This window comes from Pezoporus occidentalis, unplaced genomic scaffold, assembly GCF_034315485.1.
Source record: "Pezoporus occidentalis ecotype Australia unplaced genomic scaffold, CSIRO_AGI_Poc_V1 ctg29, whole genome shotgun sequence".
In the NCBI taxonomy this organism is placed as follows: domain Eukaryota; kingdom Metazoa; phylum Chordata; class Aves; order Psittaciformes; family Psittacidae; genus Pezoporus; species Pezoporus occidentalis.
In genome coordinates this window covers 6,245,833-6,263,190 of record NW_026914829.1, presented here as the reverse complement: position 1 = coordinate 6,263,190, position 17,358 = coordinate 6,245,833, and the positions used below count along the sequence as shown (strand labels likewise).

The 17,358-nt window shown below is 42.9% G+C and overlaps 1 protein-coding gene across 2 annotated transcripts in view; it reads left to right on the top strand.

Moving 5' to 3' along the window:
• The first annotated feature begins 759 nt into the window (after nt 1–759).
• Nucleotides 760–17,358, top strand: part of ARHGEF10 (Rho guanine nucleotide exchange factor 10) — a 114,058-nt gene continuing 97,459 nt past the window's right edge. Inside the window, exons 1-3 of one of the 2 annotated variants that reach the window (XM_062626222.1) lie at nt 1,095–1,282; nt 10,441–10,498; nt 15,930–16,005. In XM_062626222.1, coding sequence (XP_062482206.1) covers nt 15,969–16,005 — 37 coding nt within the window. In that variant the 5' untranslated portion in view covers nt 1,095–1,282; nt 10,441–10,498; nt 15,930–15,968. Of the gene's footprint in view, nt 894–1,094; nt 1,283–10,440; nt 10,499–15,929; nt 16,006–17,358 lie in introns of those variants that run through there. The other variant, XM_062626221.1, reaches the window with a different exon arrangement.

The following is a 17,358-nucleotide window of genomic DNA, read 5'->3' as shown; positions in this document are numbered from 1 at the left end:
AAGATGCTCTGAGGGCTGGAGCACCTCTCTCTATGTAGACAGACTGAGAGAGCTGGGGTTGTTCAGGCTGGGGAGATGTTAAAGCAGTGCCTAAAGGGGGATTACAGGCAAGCTGGGGAGGGGCTTTTTACAAGGACATTGAGTGGTAGCACACGGGGGAATGAATTTAGGTTAGGTATTGGGAAGAAATTTCCCGTGAGACTGGTGAGGCACTGGCACAGGTTGCCCTGAGAAGCTGTGGCTGCCCCATCCCTGGCAGTGTTTCCGGTCAGGTTGGATGCAGCTTTGAGCAGCCCGGTCTAGTGGAAGGGGGTTGGAACAGGATGCTCTTTAAGGTTCCTTCACCCCAAACCATTCTATGATTCTATGAAGATTAGCGACTTTCACATGGAACATGAGATACAGTTCCATGACCGGTGCCGTGGTGCATCCTCGCACGCTGGGTTTGTCTCGCGTGTCACCGTTCTTCTCCCCTCCCTCCCACGGGGCTGCCTCCGGCCGCAGGTGCCCGTGGGGGCCGGGCCCGGAGGCGTCGGCATCACGTGCGGATGCAGGAATGCGGCGGGGGTCCGGAGGGAGCGGGCGGTGTGCGTGGAGGCGGTGACCGCCCGCCCCGCCGCGACCGGCGGGCTGCTGCGCCAACCGGGAGGCGGCGGCGTCCCCCGCTGACCCAATGGCGGCGGCGGCTGCCCGGGGAGGCGGTAACAACAACGGCGGCGGCGGCGGGCGGGTCTTCGCTGGGACTCAGCAGCTGCTCTCGGCTGCGGCCCGCGGGCGGGGCGGGTGACGTGTCCAGGAGCGGGGGAGCCGCCGGAGCTCCGGCGGGGCGGAGGGGAGGGGGCCGGGTGGCGGCCTCGGAGCTCCCGGTGGCGGCGTTGCTCGCGGCGGAGGAGGTGGGTGCTCGTTCTCTTTGCGGCTGGCTGCAGCCGGCGGGGAGCGCCGGGGCTCGCTCCGGTGTGGGTTAGTCACGGGAAGTCTGGTTCTCTGAGGCTGGCTCGGTGGGGGCAGCCTGACCCGTCCCGGCGCTGCGGGTGCCTCGGAGGGGCTGCCCTGCCCGGCTCGGTGCAGGAGGAGAGGAAACGCGGGGTTTGGCGAGCTGCTGGAGCGAGGCTGCCAGGATCGTTAGCAAGCGCATATACTCTTCTCGAACTTCCAGCTCTTGATCCCTGGTGAAGTCTCTTCCCCAGGGTTTTCGCTGGGGTTTTCTCTTGTGTGTATCTGCCTCTTCGTGTTCGCGGCACCGGGAGCTGCCTGGGTCCAGCTCCTCTCCCCTCTTCAGCAGGTATGGATAAGGCTATTGAAAATCCAAACTCCTGCGGGGACGTGAGTTTCTTTCCATCCCCTTTCTCAGAAACTGCGTTCAACACCAGCTGTGTAGATGGCATCTTCAACTAAACTGGGTTTATTGAAACGGGATAAATACTTCGGCACAGTAGCAAATGTCCATTTATGGTTTTGTTTTTTGTTTTTTTTTTTGTTTTGTTTTTTTTTGTTTTTAAAGAAGGTTTTAAATTGTCCTTGGTTTCTTTGTAATTAACACTTTAACTGTTGGAGGAGTTACAGAGTTGCTTGTGGTGATCCTAGACAATATAGTTACTCTTCAAAGATGCCATGTTGTAAGGCAAGAGCAGCTTTTAAGGCTGGCCATTCACCTGGGCCAGTGAGTTAGCTTTGTCAGTAGGCTATACCGAGTGCTTGGAAAGACAGCTATTAATAATTTGCCCATAGTAAAGGCTTATTTTAAAGGCCTTTAGGTGGTATTTATCCATCCTAAATTTCTTCTTCATTTAAGAATTTGTGCAATCCTTTTTTTTTTTTTTTTCCCAAAGTACAAGGGTCCTGGCTTTTATTGTGCTAGCAGGTTTGAAGTTGTATAATTACAACATAGAAAGTATCTTCTTTAATTCTTTCAGTTGTACAATTTAACTGCTACCATAAATGGTGTAGGGTTTGCCTTCATGAGTCAGGAAATAAGAAAGATTGACTGTTTAACAACTGTCTTCTGCTGACTAAGCACAGAGGGGATGTACCAATGTATGTTAGTTTGTGACTGTTGTTATTGTAAAGAAGCAATAATAATGCTTTCCCAAAGCCATTATTGTGCTTAGTGAACCCCAGCGAGTGTCCCGTTCTGCAGCAGAAATGAAGTATTACATCTTTCAAATTTTCTGTTGGTGCTCAAGCGACACAGATTTATTGCCTGAACATGGGACTTGTTGGGCGGCTGGAACTGCAAGCCCATTATTCAGGCAGGGGTTCTGGCTGTTCAGCTGTGTTCTTCAGTGGGCTCGTCATTCTTTTCACTTGGGTGATCTGTTTGATCTTGATAATCTCTCTGACTTGCTTTGTTTAATCCGTCTTGTCTTTTTCTTTCCTTTCCACCCTTGGGCTCAGTAACTCATGAGCTAGTTACGTGTGTTTGTCTGGTTATGATCATTAGTTCTTTAGGTGCTACAGTAAAATGTGATATTTCTGAAGGCTTTACAGTGAGATTTCAAGACTTCTATAATATAGTCCATGGGTTTCTGAGCTTCCCTGTTGTACTGTGTGTGAGATATGACTTACTATGTGAGTGGCAGCAGGTGTCGTGTGATGGGGCAGGCACTGGCTTTTGTGGCTGATACCCACGGGTGGATGTGGTGGGAGAAGAGGTTGTGGAAGCAGATAGATGCTTGAGGCATGTGCTGTCTGTCAGCTCCTGCTGAGTGCAAGAACCTGGCAGGACCCTGTAGACCAGGGCTTAGGGAGTTCATACACTACAGGATACAGAGAGGAGGTGTAGTGCTACGTGATGAGTGTGTGCAGGCTGGTCTCACAGCTCTGAGACATTGAGACCAAATGCACAAGTCTTGTGCTACTCCCTGCAACAGGTCAGTGGTGAGCACACCCAGGTAGTGAGGAGGCAGTTGCTTCCCTCAAAGCCCATGCACAGGAGTCCTCTTCTCAGTAGCAAGTGGTTACTCCCTGAGGTGGGATATGGTTTTGCTCATCGGTAAACTGTGGCAATCATTTCCTAGAATAGAATACTGTGAAACAAGATGTAGCATTTATCGAGATTTAACTTTAAAAATCCAGAGTATTACTTAGATAGTATTAAGATTCTGATTTTTATTGTAATTGAAACTACGGTACCTCAGCTTCTTGGTTTATTTCCTTCTAGCCCATTAACTTCAGTGGAAATGTACTGACTTACACCAGCTTGAAATATTAAGTTTAAGCACTTACTTTAGTCATATGTCAAATGTAAAAGGTTCTGATTATCCTAAACCTAGTAGCTGCATAGAATTGTAGAATAGTTAGGGTTGGAAAGGATCTTAAGGTCATCTAGTTCCAACCCCCCTGCCATGGGCAGGGACACCTTGCACTAAGCCATGTCACCCAAGACTCCATCCAGCCTGGCCTTGAACACTGCCAGAGATGGAGCATTCACAACTTCCTTGGGCAAGCCATTCCAGTGGCTCACCATCCTCACAGTAAAGAACTCCTTCCTTATATCTAATCTAAACTTCCCCTGTTTGAGTTTGAACCTGTTATCCCTTGTCCCATCACTAGAGTCGCTAATGAAGAGTCCAGTCTTCAGTAAGGTATAGCCTTAGTTTTGAGTAGGCTGAATGTTAGATATAGCAGCAAGTTACTCTTTTTAACAGCATTTTCTTGGTTATTTTATAGTTTTTTGGTTGGTTTTCAGCTGTTTAGGAATCCTTACGTAGCTGAAGGAAGACAACAAGCTTATCTAAAACCTGAAAGGCTCTTGTCAAACTTCATAATTGTTAATGGAATGTAATGCATCTGAGAATAGTGCATTACTCATTTGTAAAACAGGAAGTCTATTAACTGCTTCTATGTAAAGTAGAAATTATTTTTAGAACCCATTGTAAAAAAAATTATAAACTTTAGTCTATTTCTGAAGAAGCCAGGAAGCAAATTCTGCAATCCAGGAGGAGAAAGAGTAGTTTTGTTTCAGACTTTCAGGTTAAAATTTATACGGTGTGCAGAGCTGCAGTCAGTTTGTTCATGCATCTATAATACTACACTGGTCTCTGTTTTGTATGTGGTAGAGAAATGAGCCATGCGTAATACTTATTTTGTTCATTTTTACATATGTAGAGTAACAATTTTCTTCTGTAAAGTGACTTATGATTCATGTTTTGCTTTTTCTTGAATTATGGAATCATAGAATCATAGAATAGTTCAGGTTGGAAGGGACCTTCAAAGGTCATCTAGTCCAGTCCCCCTGCAATGAGCAGGGATGTAGAATCATAGAATAGTTAGGGTTGGAAAGGACTTTAAGATCATCTAGTTCCAATCCCCCTGCCATGGGCAGGGACACCTCACACTAAACCATATCACCCAAAGCTCCATCCAGCCTGGCTTCAAACACCGCCAGGGATGGAGCATTCACAACCTCCCTGGGCAACCCATTCCAGTGCCTCACCACCCTCACAGTAAAGAACTTCTTCCTTATATCCGATCTAAACTTCCTCTGTTTAAGTTTTAACCCATTACCCCTTGTCCTATCACTACAGTCCCTAATGAAGAGTCCCTCCCCAGCATCCCTATAGCCGCCCTTCAGGTACTGGAAGGCTGCTAGGAGGTCTCCACGCAGCCTTCTCTTCTCCAGGCTGAAGAGCCCCAACTTTCTCAGCCTGTCTTCATACGGGAGGTGCTCCAGTCCCCTGATCATCCTCGTGGCCCTCTGGATTTGTTCCCGCAGTTCCATGTCCTTTTTATGTTGAGGACACCAGAGCTGCACGCAATACTCCAAGTGAGGTCTCACAAGAGCAGAGTAGAGGAGCAGGATCACCTCCTTCGACCTGCTGGTCACGCTGCTTTTGATGCAGCCCAGGATACGCTTGGCTTTCTGGGCTGCAAGCGCACACTGAAGCTGGCTCATGTTCATTTTCTCATCGACCAGCACCCCCAAGTCCTTCTCCGCAGGGCTGCTCTGAATCTCTTCTCTGCCCAACCTGTAGCTGTGCCTGGGACTGCTCTGACCCAGGTGTAGGACCTTGCACTTGTCATGGTTAAACTTCATAAGGTTGGCATCAGCCACCTTACAAGCATGTCAAGGTCTTTCTATTTTACAGTTTTAGGTTAGAACTTTAGAAGGAATCTCATGGGGAATTGTCTTTACATCTAGAGGCTATAAGACATTTTGAAACTGTCATTCCAGCTTCCTATTGTCTTTTACAGCCACAAGTGCATTTCCTTACTGTCCTTGGATGTTTCTTATGGAATATCTGTTGCTGCAGTTTTCCCTTAGAGAAACTTCCTTTGAGTTACAGTGTAAATTAAACACTGTGAATGCAGTTGTTGAATGTGTCTTACTTTTTGAACATTTTCTATGTTATGATGGGGCAGTAAATGAAGCTTCAGTGATAATGGTATGAATTAGTCTCATTTTGTATATATTCTGCAACATGTGGGTGAGGCTTTTTCCGTATCCAAGACCACCTTTTGCTAAAATCAACATTCATTATAGCTATTTTTTCCACTCATGTTCCTGTTCATTCAAAGTCTTTGTTGTTACACCTGCTAGTGAAAAATTAATATTGGTAATTTTGTTTCTGAATCTAGAAGTAGTTTAAAGCGTGGGAAAGCTGCACGCCTTGGTGCTTGGAAGTTAGTGGGGATTTGTAAACTGAAGCCTGAGAATTCCTTACAGAGACTGCAGGCATATTATGAAGGTGCTCTTTATAGTAAGGAGGCACTCTTTATAATAAGGAGGTGGGAGGTACATTAGTAAGATAAACGGAAGTTCTCAGTATGGATGTATACAACTGTCTTCATACTTTATGTTTTCACATCTTTCTCAGTAATGTTGTTGTGTACACGTGTGGTTTGCAGAGAGCAGAATCTTGAGACTCAAGATCTGTCACATATCCATGAAAGGCAACTGCTGCATTATTAGCACCTATTGAGATTTAAATCACTTGGACATTTTTTTACAGTAAAGAATCTGAATTTTATTAATGCCAAAATACTTCAGATTATTTTGAAGCCAGGGACGTGTAGAAGTACAACTTGTTTTTCAAGGGAGTGATGACAAGTAATGATAAACAAGGTTTGAAAAGTATGTTTTCAAATGTGTGGTTTTTAGATCAAGAACTTGACTCGTATTTTATTCTGAATTGCCTGAATCAGCAGGATTCAGTGTGGGAAGTGATGCATAACTGTGCAACATTGATCAGTGTCCTGCATGTTTGCTGCTCAGTCAGGAAGCCTGAAGCTTAATGTCAAATGTGTGGGTGAAGCAGTTAACGAGAAAATAAGTTGTTCTACTTATGTGGTGCTGAATAGGGGCATTATCTTGGGAAAATCTGTTTCAGTGACTTGCTGTACTGTACAATACTTGTTACTTGGGACTGAACCATGAATGCAAGCTATTAGGATACAAGCTCAAGGTCAAACATTCACTGTTGTTTCTGTTATGTACTCTCTTTTCTCAAAAGGCTTTCAGCAAGATTTTTTTTTTTTTTTCCTTAGAGATAGAGAATACATCTCAGAAACTTCAAGAAATAGGGTAAACATTATATTCTCATCTTTAAAACTGGATCATAAGTTATGGAGAAGTAGATGCCAATACTTAGGTTTCCTTCTAGGACCACATAATAAATATTATTGTACATAATATTTAATGTTGCAAACCACAGACTAATTTGAGTCGTTAAAACTTCACCTTTGGGACTACAAAAGGTGAAGAAGAGGTTTACTTAATCATTTCCAAATCAACAAGAGAATGAAGACGGCAGATATTAGGACTAGATGCTGAACTTAGGCTTCCATGGAAAAATGCTTTATACATTATACATTTTTTTTAAAATTAAAGTCTGTTTTGTGCAGGTGTTCTTACTTGATGATTTAATGGCTGCATTACCTGGTTTCTGATTTATTTGCATAATATTTTGATGTTACAAAAAGGAAATAAATGAAAATTGTTATTTTTCTAGAGCATGCATTATGACTGTATGATTAGAAATGTATTTCAGTATTTTACTCAAAATATTTTAGGAACACAGGAATAAGACTTTGTATTTGTATTAATAACTTTATTCACCAGGTGAAATAAATGTGTTCAATTGGACACTTCTGTAATCATCATATGTAATGGGCTGTCCTTGATGAGAAATGCTATGATTACTTTTTCAAGGACACATTTTCACTTCTTAGATACTACTGTAGGAAGTGTCTCTGTCAAGATTAGGTTTGCAGAAGATGGTAAGACTGATCTTCAGATCGGTGTATCATTTCACTTGTGTCATGGGAAAGAGCTTCTGATAGAAATTTTCATGTTGTCATCACTATCTTGAAAGACAACCCATTCTTTGTAGAACTAGAGGTCATGGATTTAATGCAGGTTTGACTAGGACTTTCTGCTTTTGCCAAGAACTTGATTTACTGGGGAATCAAAATAGGTTTCATGAGGGGTCATTTTCCCTTTGACAAAAATACTGTAATTTGCATAGAAGGCTCATCAGAATTACTAGAATAAATTACTATTTTTGTGCAATTTTTTAAATTAAAAAGCATTTATAAATCTCTGCATTATAATTACATATGTATAATAATATTTATGCAGCTGATCCGTATGCAGGTTTATAACACAATTGAAGTGTTATGCCACATTGAAGGATCTTCTCTGACTTGACAGAAATCTTGCTGAGGATGTTTCCAATTAAGGTAATACTTGGTTTACAATATTGAAAGGGTCTAGTCTGGATAAGTTTAAAAGAGGAAATTTCAGAAATATGATTACTTTTTCAGATGAAATTACTTGATTGCAGTAAAATTTAGAGCAAACTAAGGGAAATGCTCTTAGTATTCATTTATATTTTGTTTTGCGATAAAATATATGAGCAACACAGATTATGATCTTGAACTAGTGATGCAGTCTTCTAATTTGTGTGACACAGAACAAGAAGAAAAACTCTAAACCAGTCCCGACTAACAGTATGTGATGACACCATTCAGTTTTAATTCTTTGGATGCTTGTGATTGTTATGGTACGCTTGATCTCCAGGATGGCCTATAAAACCCAGGGTGGTGCCCCTCTTCTTCCTTTGGGTATTCAAACATTGCCAGCACAAAAGGCAGAAGCAAAGGCTTATTCACTAGAACTCAGGTGCCCTATGTACATGTTCAGGAACTTGTTCTTTTCTCTGGTTTCAGTAACTTTTTACCCATACTCCCTCTCATTCCATGAATATTTGTAGGTCTTAGCTTTCCCATCTATAAGTTAAATATAGTGCTACTGAGTTTAATAAAATCCAATGTTCATGTTGGGTTCAGCAAGGTCTGCAGAATATCATTATGATCTGGGAAGATGTATTACTAGATGGGTGAAAACTGGTGGGGCGATTGTGTTAGAGATGACTAGTTGGTTGTAACTTACATGGAGGCTGGTAACCGGTGGTGTGCCTCGCTGTTTGGAACAGATGTGTCCTGTTTTATGCTATGTGTGAATTGCAAGTCAAGCAATCTGCAGTTGCTCATGAAATATGCAGGTGACACCAAACTGGGAGAAGGGGTGAGCAATGGATGTGCTTGAGATAAAGGCTTGTCTCTCAGGAGGACATGGTCAGGTTGGAGGAGCTGGCTGGCAGGAACTTTGTGAAATTCAGAATGATGAAGGCAAGGTTGTGCATGTAGGAAGAGGAGCTGCTCCAACAGAAAGGTTCCCCTTCACTCAGCGCTTCTCAGACCACACCTGGAGTATTGCATCCAGCTTTGCATCCACACCCCACCCTGCCCCAGTACAAGAAAGATGTGAATAAACTGGAGCAGGGTCAGCACAATGCCACCACAATGTCAAGGGGTTGTAAGCACTGCCCTGTGGCAGAGGCTGAGTGAGCTGGGCTTGTTCTGCCTTATGACAGCCTGCGTCTGCCTGCTGGCAGGTTATCAAGAAGGTGGCAGGACAACAGGCAATGGTCATAAACAGAAGTAAGGGTGGTTCTAACTAGGTATAAAGGCAATGTTTTTGTCTAGGAGGATGACCAAGCAGGAAAACGTGTTGCCTGGCAAGGTTTGAAGTCTCTGGAGATTTTTGGGATCTCAGTAGATAAAGCAGCCTGGTCTCACCTGATAGATGACCTGGCTTTGAGCAGCAGGTTGGACTACATGACTTCGGAAGGTACCTGTCAACTTGAATGAGTCTGTCAAGCAGTGATTCCCTATCTTGCCTTGCAGTAATAATCTGTAGAGGGGAAGAACATAAAGACTAAAAAATCCATAGTGCCTTCTGCTTGTGTTGTGGGTAGGAGCCCTCAGGCATATCTGAAAATGCAGTCTTTGCTTTCTTCCTCCTTTCCCCTCCTTCAGATGATGTACTGAGCAAGAATCAGCTTTAGCTGAAGAAATGTTGCAAATAATACCCTTTAAAAAGAAGGAATAGAAAACCAATCTTCAGCCATGTTCTTGGGGTTTGCTGCTGCTTGTCCAGGGTTTGCTGCCGCATTGTTCTCTAATTTCGAGTAGGATGCTGCTTGGTATGAAAAAGGGTGGCAGAAAATAAAGTGAAGTAGTGTTTCGGGAAGTGGATTGAGCATGCAGTCTGAAAAATGTACCTTTCTGTGCATCTGATATTGTTTGCGTTGCAGCTGGTAATAGAATTTCCCCTGACTTTGAGTGAGGAACTGGGCTTTGTATTTATTTTCTACTTGAATGAATGCAGTTCCTTATCATTCCATTGCTTATAATTTAGGTAATTTTTTTTTTTTGATAAGCTGAAGAATAAAATCAGTACAGTATAGGGCTTTTACCTATGGATAAAACCAAATATACATTAAAAGAACTAATGTCCAGCTTTGATACAGCTTCATTCTATGGTTTGCAGTATGTGATGATAGGCTCTCATAATATAAATGCCTGCTTCATTCACACCCACTGTAGTATAAAAACATTTCTTAAAAATACCCTACAGTTTGTGTTTCTCAGGAATGGTCTTAAATGGAGAACAAATTGTAAAAAAAACCCTATTTTTTTATTTTTTTTCTGTTTAACAAAAGCTGTCTTGAGGTATAGGGGGGAAAAAGGAAATTCATCTTTTTTTTTTCCTGCATTCTCTTCCTTCCTTGCTTCTCTGCACCCCCAAAACTGTCCATATATAAAATTTCAGCCAGATTTACTTCCCAGTGGGAGTTCTGTAGTTACAGCTGGAAGAAGACTCAGCTGGGCATTACACAGCAATATTCAGTAAGTGACATGAACACAGGAGGATTTTAGACATTTATGGGCTTTGTCTTCGCAGTTTGTGGTTTGTTTTTTTTTTAATCTTTACTTATTTAAGTTGTAGGCTTTCAGGCTTTCTCAGAGAAGGGACTTTGCAGCTTGCCTGTGCTAAGCTTTTTCCATGAGTCACAGTTCCTTGGAAATCAGTCTCCTTGTTTCATTTTTCTGTTTTTTTTTAAAAAAGCGCTCACTGGCTCATTCTTTCTGCAGTGTTGAGTGAAGAATCCCAATGTCACTGCAGTTACAGTGCACACTCCTTAAAGAGAAGGTATGTTGCCTTTTCAGTTCTTAGGATGATAGAGCTGGAAAACTTGGCAGCGTGTGCCCCTTGGGAGCTCAGTGTGTAAGTCCTGTGCCACGAGGTCTGGATGCTGTGCTGTATTGTTGTTTTGGTGGAGTTTGCATCAGTCCTGTTTCTGTTACCTATTGACTATTGTACAAGTAATGACTCCTGGAAAATAGTTTTGATCAAGTGGAAATGCAGATGTTGATCAGTATTTGTATTCCTGTAGCTGAGAACTGGTGGTTTGTTGCTTGTCCCACAATTAGAGGAAACTATTGAATGAAATCTGATGTGCAGCCATAGCTGAGAAGCCTAGCCCTGAAGGCAGAAGGAGTTACCAGAGGTAATGAGAGGCAAAACTGAGTCACAGAGAGAAACACTGGTTTTCTTCTATAGTCTTTGGCCAAGCATGCAGGCATCTTTGTTTCTTTGCTAAAACTGCCTGTTGCTGTGGAATTGGGATTTTAGTCTAATGGATGCCAGGCCACTAGCCTCTCTTACATGGGTATTAGCACCCTCAGATTCTAAGGTCTGCTGTGGGACATTGCAGGCTTCCACTTCCTTCCATGGAAGTCTGACTAGCTTTCATGGACGAAGGTGAGGGCTGAAAGGTGGAAATTTTGATATGTGTTGGGGATCTGTCCTTGGGGATCATTTCATAGTCAGCTGATCCTGGTTTCCAGTGTGAGTGCCATTTGAGGTCTGACTCCTTCAACTGCATGGGACTTCTCTCTGGGAAAGGAGCAGTTTGAGTCATTAAATGGAGGTTATACTACCTTTGAGAAATAAGCTTTATATGGGGGAAAAAGGCTCTGCATTTTTATAGCCCCTGTGTCACATCCAGTACATCAGGGCAGTTGTTCAGTTTTCAGATTCATATTTTTATAATGCAGTACACATGAACATAATAATAGCTCATGTATTTCACGTTTAATAGGTTATATTTTCTATTTGCAGTCTCTAAATTCCTTTGGAACAAAATTTTAGTATTGTGTTTTAAAAGCACATAGCTGTTCAATTTCCTAAATAAATTTAGGTTAAAGTAAATAACATCTACTCAATGGTCATGGCATTGCATCTGGAATTCAGTACTCACTGTTGGGTCCCAGTACAAGTGGCGAACTGAAGCCAGTCCAGTGATTGCCACCACCATGGTTGTGGGAGAGAATAGGTCAGAAGAAGCTCAGGGAACTGGGTTTGTGTTGTTTAGAGAAGAAAGGCCTGAATGGGGTTGAATTGCAGACCTCTGCTCCCTAAGGTGGGCTTGGAAATAAGGTGGAGTCAGGTTTTTGTCAGGGGTACACACCAGGAGAAGGAGAGGCAATGGTTGCAAGCTGCTGCAAGGGTTATTCCAGTTGGACATAAGGGAAAAACTCTTTCCAGAGTGTCTGAACAGCACAGGAGTGGGCTGCTCAGGGAGGGGGTGAAATCTCCACTTTCATTGGGTTTCAGAACTAGTGTAGAAAAAGCCTTGAGCAACCTGATCTATTTCTGGAGACAGCTGTGCTACCCGTATGTGAGAACATTCAGAGGTCCCTTCCAGCTTCTTTTGAGCTGTGATTTCCATGATAGTTTTCTGAATGCACCTCTGTAGCTATGTGGTGTGCAACTGGTTTAGCAGCAGAATCTGTGGGTAAACCACTTGAGTAACAAATGCAAACTGTGCCATATGCTGCTAGTCAAGTTAAATCATTTATCTTAATCTTGATTTAAACATCTTCGACTTGAGTTAGTTCCCCTGCCTCTCAATAGAAGAGTGAAAAACTTCTTTTTGAAATAAGGTTCTGTCAGAGATCATTCATGAACAAGCTATCTGCTTGTCAATTATTTTTATGGACGGTATTACTGGAATGTACAATACCAAGCTCTTTTCGCTGTTTCAGTGTTTTCCTCAGCATCTAAAAAGTAGAGAAAAATATGTGGAACTTCAAGATGAATTAATGCAATGCATAAGTCAACACCTAAGGCATTCTTAAGTGAGAAATTGTATCTTTCTTCTTGTGAATAACTGCACTGTTCAGATGGGAGCAAGCAGGTCAGTGCCTAGGGCTCCAACACTGGCTCTGTGTCTTTCCTTGACACAAATCTTGTGTAATTTGAAGCATGTCACTGTGAGCTAGATCAAAATAGAAAACAAGCTGAAAACTGCCATAGCTCTGCATGTTGTTAGTGAGGAAGAAGCGTATTTTAAAAGTCATTGTTGAAGTTAACTTCCACAGGTGTTTAGAAATTTGGAAAATTTAGAAATTTAGAAATATGGCCTTTTAGCTACTCTCACAGATGTATGTGGAAGAGATGCTGAGACTTAAGTGTCAGGTTTCCTGGTTATTGCATGTTTCACACTTGAAAATCTATGTCGCGCTGATGATGCAACTTTAAATGAATAAAGAACAATAGCTTTTTCTTCAGACCATAATTTTCCCTCATTTTGGCTGACAGTTTTGGTGTGGCAAGGCACATTCCAGACATTTGTAAGCATGAACACGCCTCTGAGCTCTGCAGATGTAAATTGCAGAGGGAGTCTTTAGAAGGGGCACTGTACAGTGGAAGCCTGTAATGGAATATTTTGCGTTACAGACAGGTGTTGTAAATGTGGATGAATCCTTTCTGAGCCTTGGCTCTGAAGCTACTTGATTTTGTCTGGATTAAAAAGTTATTTAAATATTACTTATTAGATTTATTAATTATTTGATTTAAAAATTAACAAAGCTTTAGACAATTTAAGAGGAATGTTGTATGTTCAGAAAATGCAAGTTGTTAAGAATTGTCTCATCATATGAGGATCTTGAGCTACCAGAGTTGTTATCATTCCTGGCATGTCTGCCCTGATAATTTGGCCTTGCATGCTTGATGTCAGGGAGGTAAATTGCCTGGTACCTCCTAAGACTGGATCCTTTTCTGAGGCACTTCCTTCTATTCAATGCCACATCTTCTGTAAGTGGCAATTGATTTGATGCCTGTATCCCAATTCATTTATAAAATTATAAAATAGTTAGGGCTGGAAAGGACCTTAAGATCATCTAGTTCCAATCCCCCTGCCATGGGCAGGGACACCTCACACTAAACCATGTCACCCAAGGCTCTGTCCAGCCTGGCCTTGAACACCACCAGGAATGGAGCATTCACAGCTTCCCTGTGCAACCCATTCCAGTGCCTCACCACCCTCACAGTAAAGAATTTCTTCCTTATATCCAACCTAAACTTCCCCTGTTTAAGTTTTAACCCATTACCCCTTGTCCTATCACTGAAGTCCCTAATGAAGAGTCCCTTCCCAGCATCCCTATAGCCGCCCTTCAGATACTGGAAGGCTGCTAGGAGGTCTCCACGCAGCCTTCTCTTCTCCAGGCTGAACAGCCCCAATTTCCTCAGCCTGTCTTCATACGGGAGGTGCTCCAGTTCCCTGATCATCCTCGTGGCCCTCCTCTGGACTTGTTCCAACAGTTCCATGTCCTTTTTATGTTGAGGACACCAGAGCTGCACACAATACTCCAGGTGAGGTCTCCCAAGAGCAGAGTAGAGGGGCAGGATCACCTCCTTCGACCTGCTGGTCATGCTCCTTTTGATGCAGCCCAGGATACGCTTGGCTTTCTGGGCTGTGAGCACACACAGAAGCTGGCTCATGCTCATTTTCTCATCGACCAGCACCCCCAAGTCCTTCTCTGGAGGGCTGCTGTGAATCTCTTCTCTGCCCAACCTGTAGCTGTGCCTGGGATTGTTCTGACCCAGGTGTAGGACCTTGCACTTCGCATGGTTAAACTTCATGAGGTTGGCACCAGCCCACCTCACAAGCATGTCAAGGTCCCTCTGGATGGCATTCCTTCCCTCCAGGGTATCAACCGAACCACACAGCTTGGTGTCATCGGCAAACTTGCTGAGGGCGCACTCAATCACACTGTCCATATCAGCGACAAAGATGTTGAACAAGAACGGTCCCAACACCGATCCCTGAGGGACACCACTCGTTACTGGTCTCCAGCCAGACACTGAGCCATTGACCACAACTCTTTGTGTGTGGCCATCCAGCCAGTTCTTTATCCACCGAGTGGTCCATCCATCAAATTGATGTCTCTCCAATGTTGTGTGGGAGTGTCAAACGCTTTACACAAGTCCAGGTAGATGACATCAACTGCTCTACCCCTGTCCATGAGTTCTGTAACCCTATCATAGAAGGCCAACAAATTGGTCAGGCAGGATTTCCCCTTAGTGAAGCCATGCTGGCTGGCACCAAGCACCTTGCTGATTTTCATGTGCCTTAGCATGCCTTCCAGGAGAATCTGCTCCAAGATTTTGCCAGGCACAGAGGTGAGACTGACTGGTCTGTAATTCCCCGGGTCATCCATTTTCCCCTTCTTGACAATGGGGGTTATATTTCCCATTTTCCAGTTGGGAACTTCACCCAACTGCCGTGATTTTTCAAATATGATGGCCAGTGGCTTAGCAACTTCATTTGCCAGCTCTTTCGGGACCTGCAGATGGATTTCAACATGGACGTGTGAGTGTTCAGGTTTTTAAGATGGTCTCGAACCAGATCCTCTCCTACAGTGGGCCTAGGGTCATCATTCTCACAGTCCCTGCATCTGCCTTCCATGACTTGGGGAGTTTAGTTTATTATTTCTCCACTGTTCCTTGATTTTCACTATGTCCTTCAACTTACTGTTTTATACTTTGACTATGGGGGCTTTCCAAGGGCTAGAGCTGTTCTGTGTGCTGTAGCCAGCAGATGTGGTAGCTTCTTGAGGTTAATATCTATGAGCTGTGCAAGAGTAGGACAGAAAATTCAGCATTGTTTCTTCCACTGTCTTGGACAGCTTTTGGAAACTTACTTTACCCCCTCAGCCTTGTTCTGAAGTGTTTTTGACTCTCAGTCTCTTGAGTTAGAGTGAAAATAGGTTTGGGGCAGAGTGTGTGCATTGCTCACCATAATAGGTCCAGTCTTCCAGATGACACTAGACTATCACTATTAATTATATGTATAAAATGTATACTTAAAGCTTGTGATTTCTGTTTGCCAAATGGAGAAAAGCTTTATCAAAACTGAGTTTCTTAGAATTTTTATCCCTCTCCTCTTCATGAAGATTTTGAAACAGTGTATGTATTCCAAGCAGGCACTAAAATAACATGTTTTAGTGATCTGCTTGTGATTGTCACAATGGGAACTGCAGAGTACCAACTAGTTTTGAAAACTTCATCTTTCTTCAGCTGGCTTATTGAGATCATTAAAAGAATTGGCTCCAGTACTGAGGGCTGTGTACATAAAAAATTGCACTAAATGCATTTTGAAGCCAGAGGCCAGGCACATTTCCTCTCTTCCATAATGATATTAGCTAATATGCATGAGCTTGGCCAAACTGAAAAGGAGTGTCTCAGTATTTGGAAACTATGTTAATCTACAAACATGTTCCCTTCATTTCTGCAGGGTTTTTCAGTCTGCTAAAGGCATAGTGGATATACTAGGATGGACACAGAGGAATTCCCTCCACCACCACCAGAAGGTAATTGCAATTGCTTGGGGTTTAAAGCCAATTTTCTTGTAACCATTTGTTAAGATTTCCAAACTGTTTTAACTCCCAAATCTCCATTTCCCCGTATCATCTTAAGACTTGGTCACAGTGATATTTTATTGAAACATGATCTCTGGTCATCTGCTGTCTTGTTCTTGGACCTTGCTTGCTGCTGTTGTGAGAACATGATGGAAGAAACCTGGGGAGCGACTTGTCCTTATAGTCCAAATCTGCAAATACATGTTTTCTGTGTGGACCACATCATCGCACCTTTGTCATGTGCTGTGGCATTCTCAAGTGTTCATGCATGGGGTACCCTGTAGAGAAAAAAACAAGTGAAGCCTTTGGCATGGGCAGGATATTTGGACCTGTGTTTCAAATGCCTGGACAAGTTTGGAGCCTGAATTGAGAGGACAGAGAGGGCAAGTTGTTTTCTGTTAGGGCATGTGCTGCTTCAGCCAAGCATACTTTAATCTGGGCAATGCCTGCTAAGGGCAATAGCTGAAGGACCTTCTTCTGATGCTGCAGTTCTCTAGCTACAAGCATTCCCATGGGAAGCAGAGGGGAAGCATGCACAGATGAACCTCTGTGTGGTAGAACACAGATTTTTGGGAGAGTATTATGTATGCTGGACTATGGAGCTGGTTCTGTAAAGTTAGTACTAGGCACCCCTTGCCTTCTATATGCTGGTAGCTGTATGGCCACTGGCACGGCCCAGGTTTCAGAAGCACAAATGCAGGATCTGCAAAGACACTGTGTCATTGTCTTCAGTGTTTATGCTCTCTCTAGGAGAATATTGCATGTGGCAGTTTTTTCCTGTTTGATTTCCTGTAAACACACCTTTATGGAGTGCTTGTTATTATGCATTTTAAATCTTAAAAGCATTTGGCTTCTGGTAGGTAGATGCTGGGAGACTCCTTAGGAGAAGTATTGTATGGTCATCCCAAAGCACAATTTTATGGAGACATGAGTTTTGCAGGCCTGTGGTTGAACCTGGTACAGCTGGTCTTATTTTGGTAAAGGTGCTAGCACAGTTTGTACAGGTAGTGACTTTCCTATAAATTTTTGATCTGTCCCTTATATACGACATCATTACTTATGGACTTTCACTCTATTATATTGCTTATAAGACATTATTGCTTATAAGACATTTTACTTGTTGTTCACACAGAACTTATACCTATGTGAAGCCACTTAAGTATGAAAGAGGCTTTATCTTAGTTTTGTTGTTAGGAGTTTGGGAATTTTCATCATAGATCAAAACTGCTTTCTCTCTGTCTTAGACACTGCCACAGATAGAGATCTTGTACTAGATGCTACCTAGGAAATTTGTAATATGAAAGA